This window comes from Sinohyriopsis cumingii, chromosome 3, assembly GCF_028554795.1.
Source record: "Sinohyriopsis cumingii isolate HCF-2022 chromosome 3, ASM2855479v2, whole genome shotgun sequence".
In the NCBI taxonomy this organism is placed as follows: domain Eukaryota; kingdom Metazoa; phylum Mollusca; class Bivalvia; order Unionida; family Unionidae; genus Sinohyriopsis; species Sinohyriopsis cumingii.
Window position 1 is genome coordinate 116,073,431 of NC_142963.1, and position 11,915 is coordinate 116,085,345.

The window sequence follows — 11,915 nt, forward strand, 5'->3', positions numbered from 1 at the left end:
TGATCTATTCTTGCATTAAATCTGGAAAATTTGCTTTTGTATAATTATAGCAATCTTGGGAGTTTACCATGTCCTCTTGTCCATCCGGCTCCATAACAATTCCCAGCATCAGTGTTCTCTTTCTTGCTTAATCTGAAAGTTTAATCATATCTAGTTAGACAATTTTGTATATTATTCACTCTGTAAACCTTGTTTTATTAGAAATGCTTGTTTATGGAACAGGAATACTTTCCAGTGACCTAAATGCAAAACTTAAATGGACTGACAGACAGACATAACACCATGCTCTTTCACTTGCACCAGTAAGTGTTCTTTAGATAACACTGTCTCTAGGTCACCAGCACACGCCATATGTTAAGTTTTTAATTATTAATTCTAAAACTATCAATGAACCTCCTATCGACAGGGCTCAAAGTAAGGTTGATTACAGCACTCCAAGTCATGACTAAAATGGTATCATAAAGAACAAAACAATTAAAAACTGATGAGTGAAATTATCAAATTGTCAGTGACAACCTTCACAATCATAATGTGGTTAACTAGAAATCGAAATCAGCACTTTCCAATTTCAAGTATATAAATTTTGTATCAAAAAACATTCAGACAATGCAGCTTAATTCACAGTTTAATCCCATTTGTGACTAAGATTGCTAGTTGCTATGTTAAATCACTATCTTTACATGTGACTATGCTTACAAGTTTTAGGTAACCAGTCCAATACATGACCTGTGCAATCATCCTCAACAAATGGTAGTTTGTGGTTTGTAATTTTGTGTATTAACACTTTTCAGCACAAGATAGGTTATGCCAGTGGCCAGTATGTTCTGGTGGAGAACAATCCAGAAAAACCCTGGGATGGACAACTGACACAAGAGAAGCTATTGGCAAGCTTTCTCACTTTAATAAAAAATCATGACACTATTTTATCATGTTGGCAATGTATGCTCTGATCTGGATGCACGACTGACCCACTTATTTTAAAACCCAATATCAGGGATGGTGCAAGAGTTAAACTTTCCAGAAATATTTTTAAAAAGGTTTCAAATCTTGCTCTTTCTGAAAATGTACATGTTGAGCATGTATTTGGCAGATTAAGGAGATCAAATTCAATTTGAAAATAACATCAAATGTTTAATTCCTTTAAAATGCACATTAAAATTATAAGAACAGATATGAAAGATCTGGGATTTTATTGTGCACAAATAGCCATATTTTACTGCAAGAAGTGACCGCTAAAGTTCAAGGCATCATGCAAAAACAGTCCTGTTTTGGATTGAGTCCAATGTTATTTTCAAAAAGCTGTTTTGAGTTATCCCACCCACTTGAACATAGCTATTTATAGTATTCACACACCCTCCCATTATTTTCTACCAGCTTCTTATTCTAGAAACAAAAGGCTTCAATGACATATAAAAAATGCACAAAACTTAGTCATTTCATTTACTGATTTCACTGATTTATAAATCCTATCCTGAAAGTTGCCAGGGTATCCCAAACAGTCAACTTGTTGGTGTTGTAATATTGGATGCAGACAAGTTTTAACCAATATGGACTATTCTAGAAAACAGAAAAAGGCAGTGAACAATCTGTCTGCTTCAGTGTATCCCCCAGGGGTGTAAAACTGAGGGTAACAAAAAACAACATTGGTGTCAGAAGTGGGGGTCAAGAAAAAAATGTGCATGTACTGAAAATTTTCATTTGACCTGTACTTTTCAGCATGAAATAGGATATTGCAACTTGCACTACACACTCTGTCTAAAAAATACAAACACACACAATTAACAAACAAATGCATTGTCCATTCATAGAATAATTGTATTAACTCATTTTCCTTTTTTGTTTATAGTCATACTTTTAACAGTCTTCATCTTTTGTAGCAATATTATAAAGCAACACATTACATATAATATATATAGGCCAATACAAAAATCCAAATAAGTCTGGTGAGTTGTGTGTCAGATTTGGATTTTTATTGTAGCTTTAACAATTTTTGTCATGTCGCTACAATGTCTGCAAATAAATCTTTTTAACCGAATGGCAGTTAATTTACTGCATGTCATAAAATGTGCACATTCATTGTTTTTTTTATTTTTATTGTACTTCATCCAAGAACACAGTTAAAGAAAATTCAAAGAGGCTAATGATTCATGTTCTTTTTAGTAGTTACACTTAAACTTTTCAATCTTTCTCCAACTGCAACCATATTACAAACCAACAAAAATTACAATGACCCCCATACTTTGCAAAGTAAACAACACATTTGTCTCTGCAAGCTTACTGATTTCTTTCTTGTGAAAGAATGCCTTGGCTGATATGTTTTCCAGATATCTTGTGGCAAACCTGAGGAGATTTGTAAAAATTCTTAAACCCTGTCATGAAAGGATATTCACTTTTGCAGTCTTTGCAATTACAAGTCACAATGGTAATCCTAATGGATGTGCCATATTCCATTCAAGGGAAATATTTTCTCCATTTTTCATTTAAGTTATGATCCACATCTACTCTGTTGTGTTCTGCTTCTTTCCCTTTCTTGGTTACAGATTTAGAATGCACACCATTTTCATCTGGAGATCATTTTCAAGTCCGACAAGCACTGAGGTTAGTTTGTCTGGTCTACATGTTGCTGAGCTCGAAGGAAATCGTGTGAAAGCTTGCAAGATTAGGGGAAGCTACTCCGTCATAACATTGCCTATGCTCGAAGAATAAAGAAAGCCATCCTATGCATTGGATTCTGAATAAATTCTGATTTCATTATGCAAATCCTCTGCATCAAAAATACGCATGGCAACAAAATGTATATGTCAAATATCTCTTAACATGTGTAAAAGGACACAGTCCTTAACATCAACAAGCTGTGTTTGCTTATAAATGCTAATAATTTTAGTGTTTGAGGCCAAATGGCAACAAACTGGTTAGAAATTACAAATCAACAAATGAAATTATTAAGTTCTGCTAAAAAAAGTTCCATCTTTGATATTTATGTTTTTAAAATGGTATAGGGTACAAACAAACAGGAGGGTGTGCAAATACTCTAGATGATAGGACAAGGAAGAACACTCAACTTTGAAAATGTGATAAAAATGTCCAAGAATAACTTTAGTTTTTCTTATGCAGACTTTACTGCCACCGCTTAAATTATCTTGAATGCTAAATGGGACAAGCATACATAATTTTCCTGGATACCGTCTGCAATGGGATTTCAACGTAGGCGGGCATTACAAATTTTACCCAAAAAAAGACACCTCACCCCCACCCCCGCGTCTATGAATGTAATTAGGATATCCACCATTTGAAATCATGATTGGGTATGAGAAACCAAATGTTAAATTATTAATAAAGAGGCATAGGCAGAGACTAAATACTGTGGTGTTGTGAAGCCATTGTTGTTCCATCAGACGCACATAGTTAGTGAACAAAACATACACAAATAGATGTATATATTTAGTGTACAAACGATTATATTCATACGAACCAGAGAATTTTGTTCTGGGGATTAGAAGGGTTAAATTACTGTCCATGAAAATGAACGTTTTAGGTTTGTGATTCTAAACAAAACTTGGCGCGAATTGTTTTATGACCTTCACCTGTGCACATAAGTTCATGACCATCAATTCGTATTATATAAAATTCTGAATAAACGAGGAATGGATATGTCAAAACAGCAGACTCAATCTTAATTTTAATAAATATAAATCTGAATATTTTTTCAAAAGAGAAATCACAAATAAAGACATTTATACGAATCTAACCAGCATGATTTTTGTTAGCTGTCGATTTCTTGACGGGTCTGTTAGTTGTTAATGCTGCATTTTTTTTAAAACTAATGTATAGAAAACTATTAATAAAGCATTATAAATAAATCACATCATTCCTTAAGACAGTTGCTTAGCTAATATTTTTCTCTACAGAGATATTCAAATTTTCTTGAAAATTTGTATTATACTGTGACGTAGACCTTGTGTCATCGTGGCTCCATAGCTCAGTTGGTTAGAGCGCCAGTCTAGTAAACTGGAGGTCGAGGGTTCGACTCCCCCTGGAGCCTTTTTACTATTTATTTTGTATTTGGTGGGGGGGTAAATTATATTTTCATGTACCCAATTCTCAACAATAAAATAAAGTACAAATTTTACAATCTTCATTTGTTTTGAACAACAAAAACTGAAACAATTACCATTTTCTAAATTTCGTTAATACCATACAAAAAAAAAATACAAATAAAAAAATAAAAGCTGGAAGCGATAACCTATGTCCTAAACCACTTCGGGTGACAATTCACGAAAGTTTGCTACTGTGATAATCATATGAGAGACGGTTATAGTTCTTGGCCTCTGTCACATTTGTCCTGGGAGCAGATCAAAGGTCAAATGTACAGATATTTAAATTACAATGATATTTTCAAACAAGACTTTACATATACATTCATACAAGAAGACGCATCACAAATGTCACGAATTGTTCCTGGGTCACACTGTGGGGGATTGGAGTGAGTTACATCCTACACAACCTCCCTCCCAATCAATAAATTGACATGAGGAGTGGGGTGCATTAAGCAGTTGAAAGCTTGTGGACTCGTGATGGCCAGCCATTGTATTTCTTTTGGTTTTTATATAAAATTGGACATTTGAGTAAATTTGACATTTCGAGCAAACTGGAAATTTCGAGTAAGCTAAAATTTTGAACGGGACATAAGCCTCGGGTATGAAAAAGTTGTAAATTTCTTTAAAGCTGTTAGGGATTTTGTTTTTATTTTTTTATTTTTGCTTTATTCCTGTACATCCTAATATTTTATCAGAAGTTTAACGGAGGCTAAACTATTTGAGGTCTACAAGCATTAAAAGCTTCTATATTAGCCTGTAATGTTTTTCTTAAAATTGCCCATTACTATAGAAAAATTAATACCACTGGAAAAGACGAAACAGCGTCAATGCTGTGCCCCCCCCCCCCAAAAAAAAAAAAAAACTGTCACAGACAGAAGCTCTTTCAGAACATGATAAACACCCTCTATTTTTTTTAAGTTTTTGTCACTTTCGCATCCCTTTCTCGCGAAATTTAAAACGTGAAGCATACAAAGTTTCCTGCTATTTTGAATACCACTGTAAGAATCTGTTCCGAGACCAGGTGAGGTAAAGCAGTGCCTACTGATGACCATGTGACTTCATCTGTTTGAGGTGGAGTTGGAAGACCATGACAACCTTGAAATTCTAGGTGTGGCAAATAAGTATTAAATCAAATATATTTGCCCAGCCACAAAACTCTCGCTTCCCCATACATTCTTATCCCACGTAAACAAAAACAAAATTTCCCGACAAAAAGTCTTTCTCTCTCTCTCTCTCTCTCTCTCTCTCTCTCTCTCTCTCTAAACTTATAAGCAACATACAACCCACCACCAAAACATAGTTAATGTTTTTCTTCCAACTTCAGAACTCCACCGCCCTTCAATATCTTTTTTTTTTAACAACATTTCCTAGACATCACAACTATAGTATCCTCTGAAATAATTTTTAAAAAATATCAATATCGTATCCCCATTTTGCTTTATAAATATGTAATGCTGTACGATTTGTAGAAAGTTTTTTAGTTGCAGAATCCCATCCTTCAAATTTTGCTTCTTGTAGTAAAATAAAAAAACACACAAAAGTTCTGAGAAATGACGGAAGAAGATCAAACGGATAAGTTTTTCCTAAATCATACTCTTTAAAATGATGGTAACACGTTGATCTATTTTAATGCGTTTACGGACAGCCCAGGACAATGGACCATAAATAATAAAAGAGACAGGCAGACTTCTCTGACGTACAAGTAAAATAGCTCTTGCGCCAGAACACCATTTTTACCTCAGGTACGTGCAGTGATAACAATAAACTGTAAAAATCAAACTAAAATCGGCTGGGATATGGCCAATTATTTCTATGATAAATACCATTACACCAAACTTGCGTAGCCCCGATGGCCTGAATGATAAGTTTCTCTACCCCAAAGTTAAAATTAATGAAACATTTTTTTTTATCTGCACGACCACATTTCATCTTAGAACAACAAACTGAAATTCGCAAACGCCTGGACCTACAACAAAAAGTTTTCAGAAGCTAAGAAAGGATAAGTTCATGATTTACTTTAAGTTTGAAAATACCTTTGTTTTCAAATAAAACACTCACCTATGTACAAATATCATTTCTTTAAGGAAATCCATAAAAACTTGAACGATATAGTCCTATTTCAACTTGAGATATTTCTGTACTGACTTGAGAACGAAATTAAAAATAAAGAAATTGTTTCTTAAACATTTAAAAATGAACAAGGGGTTATTTCTGAATTTTCCAGTATTAAAAATTTTAAGAGTTAGAATAATATTTTGTTTCCTATAATAATCCATGGAAATAAATATCAGTATATGTGGTGTTCCTGTCAGTGAACTTTCAAGGTAATGATCCTGATATTTGAAACATTGAAAAAGACAGTGGTTGCTCGGTCCTACGATCCAGTATAACCTGCTCTTCAATAAAATATTGCCACTTTAAATAAAACATATATTTATATAATATTACTGTTGAAGCTGTGCAACCAAAGAGATTAAAATAATGTAGATGCGAAAATAAATTTTACACAAAATTAATGACTGGTAACAAAGAGGACTATTTTATATTTTTAAGTTACGATGTTGAACGTCCCATTGTTTACACAAATATCAATCAAGTGTGGAAACATATTAAACTGGACAAAAAGAAAATAACATAGCTGAATTGAAAGAAATGTTAATCTTTTTTTACACAAGCAAGAAAATAAATATTTCCGTTTGAAAGATTCCATATTAACCGCTTAAGTGACCAGTGGTAGATATAGCAAACAAGCAATCATATGAAAAGGAATTAGGATGTTAAGTACACTAAAATCCGCCTCGGCTGAGAACGTTAACACTAAAAAGAGAGGTCATATATTTAGCGCATTTGGAAAAAAAATTAAAGAGCTAAAAGCAAGAAAGGATAGTTTGATGAAGGGAGGTAATTTTATAACCACAAGGTTCAGAAACATTATTGCAGAAAGAAAGTTCCAAATACTTCTCCGCATATTTTTATATAAAAGCATATATAACTGAAAGACAAATGAACTCTGAAGACAAGAATATTGAAATATTTTATTTAGAGTCAAATCTAAAAATGGGTTGATGCATTACCTAATTTTATGGGTGAATATAATAACAGCTAACACAGGTCACTTGACGTGAATCCAAGTATAGCCAGTGACACACAACATAGATAAATCGTTTGAATTAAAGTATTTGGTTATATGGATACAGATATCATATGAACATAAAAATGCAAAGCGACCAAACTGTCTGGATTTTAAAAAATAAATAAAGTCCTAGAAAAATTTAAACTCCAACTATGCATACATTTGAAGACTTAAAGAGAGAAACATTTGAGGAGATATTTCTACTAGGAGGAGTTATCTCAGTACAGACCGACTTTATTAAGGTTGAGAAGATTTTGAAAATGGAGATAAAAAAATATGTGCTTTGTAAAATAGAAAATATAAGACGATTAGAAGAAAATGTGTGAGCTGATATAAAAGTATCACTGAAATAATATCATATTGAATCGTAAAGAATATTGGTACCGTTGATAGAGGCAATTACATTATTTATGTGCTATGGTATACAAAATGTGCAAATGTGATGAAATCGAACCTAAGAAATCAGAAAATACAACTAAAAGTGCATTATTACAAACATCTCTACGTTGCAAAAAGGGGCTAAATGTTCAATCGAAACAAAACGAATTAAATTTCATACTGATTTTGTTTAATTTGAAAAAAATTATAATAATTTTAAAAAATACATATCTTCAGTGCTTGATTTGATAAACAAAATTTCCAAATCTGAAAGAAAGGAAATGGGATGCATGCCTCCTCTAATTCGTCTTCAAAACGAGCAGAAAAATAACCAGAATGATAAGACATAAAACATGAAATAAGATTAGCACCAGAAGGCTTCATGATGGCCTTAGATGAACATAAAATGAGTACAGATTTGGGGGTGTGGTGGGACGAGCAGGATCTTTATTTATTATTAAACGACGTACAACCATACTTCAAATAAAATATTCAGTAGAAAACTTAAAGATTTTGGTTCTGTGAGAGTATAGCTATATTTAGAAATTTGACTCGTAATGAGAACAGATGACAGTCGAAATGATATGATTTGAATTGCAGACCAAATGGTTTAAATATGATAAACAGAATTGCAACTTAATTGTTCACAAAACGAGCATAAATACACATATTTATGGATATGAACAAATGAGAGGAGAAATGAAGATAAAATTGACAGAATAAATAAAAGCTAAAATACTTGTATTATAGTTGAAAATAAGATAATCAGTTTTATTTTTGTCACCAACGATAAATACAGTCCATCATAGTATAATAGCAAAAATATTGACAGTGTTTACAGATGAACACTAAAATAGATGAATCTGATGATTTTTAAATCAATTTACAATTGTCTGTTTAAAGTCTACGAAAAAGATATTATTGTGGATTAAAGGATTTTTTTAATGTTAGGCGTTATATCAAATTAACAAAAGCAGCAAATATTACTTTTGTTCGAAGTTTCTGACTCATTTAAAAAAAAAATCTGAATTATCTATACGATTCTGCAGTAAGACAGAAGCACGATACAATACATGCAAAGGTATCTTTTGTTAATTTAAAAACAACCATAATCACTTATTTGTCCCGTATGTTTTACATTTTCAGTCTGAAAGTATTAATGAGACAAAAACAACTGTGAAGAAAACCCCAATATATTACAGAAAATAAAAACAAAACAAACCAGATATATGCATTTACCTTACATTAAATCATAAAGATTTCGAGCCCATTGTATACAGAGGAAAAGTGTGTGTGTGATTTGGATTTTTAACGTAGCTTTAACAATTTTTCAGTCATATTGCTACGATGTCTGCAGTGTGACAGTTTATAGTGATGTCTAGCACTGGGGCATCATGCCGCAGACATGTAGCATGATGTCCCACCCAGTCACATTATCCTGACACCAGTCCGACCAGTCCTAACACTAACCTCTTAATGCTGAGCGCCAAGAGAGGCAGCTGTTAGTACCATTTTTGTAAGTCTTTGCTATGACTCGGCCGGGGATCGAACCCACGACCTTCCGCTTCCGAGGCGGACGCTCTGACCACTAAGCCACCGGAGCGGTCTGAAACAAAGAAGTAAATTAAATAAATTTTGCGAGTATTCCCAAGAAATTGCAAAACATATATGAGACAAACGAAATGGCTGAAATGTTATCCACGAATAGTATAAGGATCATTATTATTCCACAAACCTATATCGTTTTTCGTAAGGAATAGAATGATGCATTTAATTATGACGACGAAGTTGAATCGAGTTATTAAGTACGAGATCATGATCACTTAAGAGTAATATACAGTAGTTCCGCAGATAACCACGCCTTACAAATAATTTAATAAGATTTTCATCTAATTAGGAAGACCTTAATTTAAAAAAAAAAAATGAATCCAAATCAAGAAGTAGCAGCAGTACCAAATAATGATAAAAGATCAATTTCGTTCAATAAGGATTTTATGGTAGATAGACATGAAAAGGAAGGCAAAGACGTTCTGATAGAGAGGACATATATATTTCGATAGTTTTCTATGTATGGGACAATGCAACGATGAAAATGTTTAGTAACATGGAACCAAAGTATTTGAAGAAAGATATTTATCAGTATGCGCACATGGATGCCTTAGAAAGGTTGAATAAAATGAATTGCCACAAGTTGACAAAAGTATTTCGAGTCTCACGGGATCAGGTATTGCAGTGAAGATTGCCAGTTCTTATGTTACGTGTTTAAGCTCGAATAAACAGTAACACAAGAAAGAGTGAAAACAACAAACTTTGAAAAAAATACAAGAATTTATTCCCCTGGGAAAATTCTGTAAAATTGAAAAAAATATGAACTTACGGTTTTATAGAATAAAATCCAAAAATAATCCAAGAATAAAATTTGAGTAGTCTACTGATTTCAAGTTCGAACCCCGACGAAGAATCCAAAATGGAAGACGATGACGTAGGCTGTAACCTGTAGTGTTGAAGTCTATAGTTATTTGTAGAAACAACAATTTTCACTCCGGTTTTGGAAATCTAAATAAATTTCTTATAAGAACTCTCTTTGATTAAGAATCTCACATGAGCACATATATTTTCCAGGAAAAAAAAATTAATCATTTTCAATCCAAGTAATTTAAAATAACTCCAACCCAAGTAATTTGAAATAACTCCAAATAACACAACATACAACTTCCAATGTAACAGCCAAACTTCTACTGAGAATAATTCTCCAAAACAAAGGTTATATCGACTTCTAAAAGGTAAACAGATGGTCACGTGATCATGTTCTGGAAGCTCATAGAAATTAGGTACTTGTTAAAGATCACGTACACCCAGTGTGACCCTGTCGAAAACCAATCGTTTTACTCTAAGAAATAAAAATATATAAAAATTGTTTACACCTTATAACAGGTAGTCCCATCATGACCTCAAAAACATCAATCATTTTAAAATAAAAATAGAACTTGTTTACGTGTTTGCTAAAAATTTTGAATCAAGGTCAGGATCTAGATCAGCACCTGGTGTTTATAAAACGAACAGTCAAGGTCAAACTATTTTCTGAAAACAGTATCATCTCTAGTGAATAAATTTACATTACAATAGCATGTAATAAAAATATTTTTTTAAAAACTGACAAACAATTAAATTGAAATAAATATATATTAAATCAGATATAATTATATCAAATATACATAACATTCCCCCCATAAAGACAAAGAAAGATTTATACATAAAACTTTCTTTTTACCACAGACTAATTATACATGAGATTAAAAAGAACTCGGCATACACGGGAAAGTGCGTCTACTATTAAGTTATCTTTCCCTTTACGTGCCTGATATCAAGATTCTATTCCTGTAATAACAAACTCTACCTTAGTAGTCTTTGATTTTTATTTTTCATCTTGCCGATGAAAGTAAGAGGGTTGTGGTCACTAAACACAATAATCGAAGGAGCTGAACTTAAGTAAACTTCAAAATGTTGTAATGCTAATATCAAAGCCAAAGATTCCTTCTCGATTGTTGAATACTTTCTTTGGTGTTTATTTAATTTCTTAGAAAATAGCACCTGGATGATCAGTACCATTTTCATCTTCTTGAATCAAAACTGCTCCAGCCCCAACATCACTTGCAACAGCAGACAGTTTAAATGATTGGCTGAAATTTGGAGCTGTAAGAACTGGCGCGCTTTTCAGTATGGTTTTTAACTTGTCAAAAGCCTCCTGACATTTTTCAGTGCAAAGGAACTTGGTTTTTTTACTCAACAAATTTGTCAGGGGTTCAGCAATTATAGAAAAATTGAAACAACATTTTCGATAGTATCCGGTCATACCTAAAAATCTCATCAGTTGCTTTTAATTTATAGGATTCAGAGATAGCCTTGACTTTAGCATCTATAGGTTTAACTTGTCCATGTCCCACGACGTGTCCTAGAAATGTTACACTAGCACGGCAGAACTCACTTTCAGATAAATTAATTGTCAAACATGCATCTGTTAGTCTGTCAAAGAACTTCCGAATTGTTGCTAAATGTTCTGCCCAGGTGTAGCTGTAGACGATGACATCATTGATGTAAGCATCACAATTGTCTAGACCAGAGGTAATCATATTCATGAGACGTTGAAGTGTACTTGGCGACCCTTCCATCCCAAACGAATTACTTTATATTGGTAAAGTCCATCTGGAGTCACGAATGCCGAAATGTCCTTTGCTCTTTCCGTTAGTGGAATTTGCCAAAATCCTTTCAGAAGGTCAAATTTGGTGACATACTTGTAATTCCCGATC

The 11,915-nt window shown here is 33.0% G+C and overlaps 1 protein-coding gene and 2 non-coding genes across 7 annotated transcripts in view; 1 reads left to right on the plus strand and 2 right to left on the minus strand.

Moving 5' to 3' along the window:
* Positions 1–3,589, minus strand: part of LOC149803653 (uncharacterized) — a 77,482-nt gene extending 73,893 nt beyond the window's left edge. For 3 of the 5 annotated variants that reach the window (XM_089953417.1, XM_089953416.1, XM_089953413.1), the window contains exons 1-2: positions 3,473–3,589; positions 68–132 (exon numbers count right to left, since the gene is read on the minus strand). In XM_089953417.1, coding sequence (XP_089809543.1) covers positions 68–109 — 42 coding nt within the window. In that variant the 5' untranslated portion in view covers positions 110–132; positions 3,473–3,589. Of the gene's footprint in view, positions 1–67; positions 133–2,278; positions 2,410–3,472 lie in introns of those variants that run through there. The other 2 variants (XM_089953418.1, XM_089953415.1) reach the window with 1 other exon arrangement.
* Positions 3,590–3,968: 379 nt separating this feature from the next.
* Positions 3,969–4,042, plus strand: Trnat-agu (transfer RNA threonine (anticodon AGU)). The gene has a single exon. It is a non-coding gene; the product is annotated as a tRNA-Thr (tRNA).
* Positions 4,043–9,138: 5,096 nt separating this feature from the next.
* On the minus strand, positions 9,139–9,215 carry Trnap-cgg (transfer RNA proline (anticodon CGG)). Its single transcript has one exon. It is a non-coding gene; the product is annotated as a tRNA-Pro (tRNA).
* Between the last annotated feature and the right edge of the window lie 2,700 nt (positions 9,216–11,915).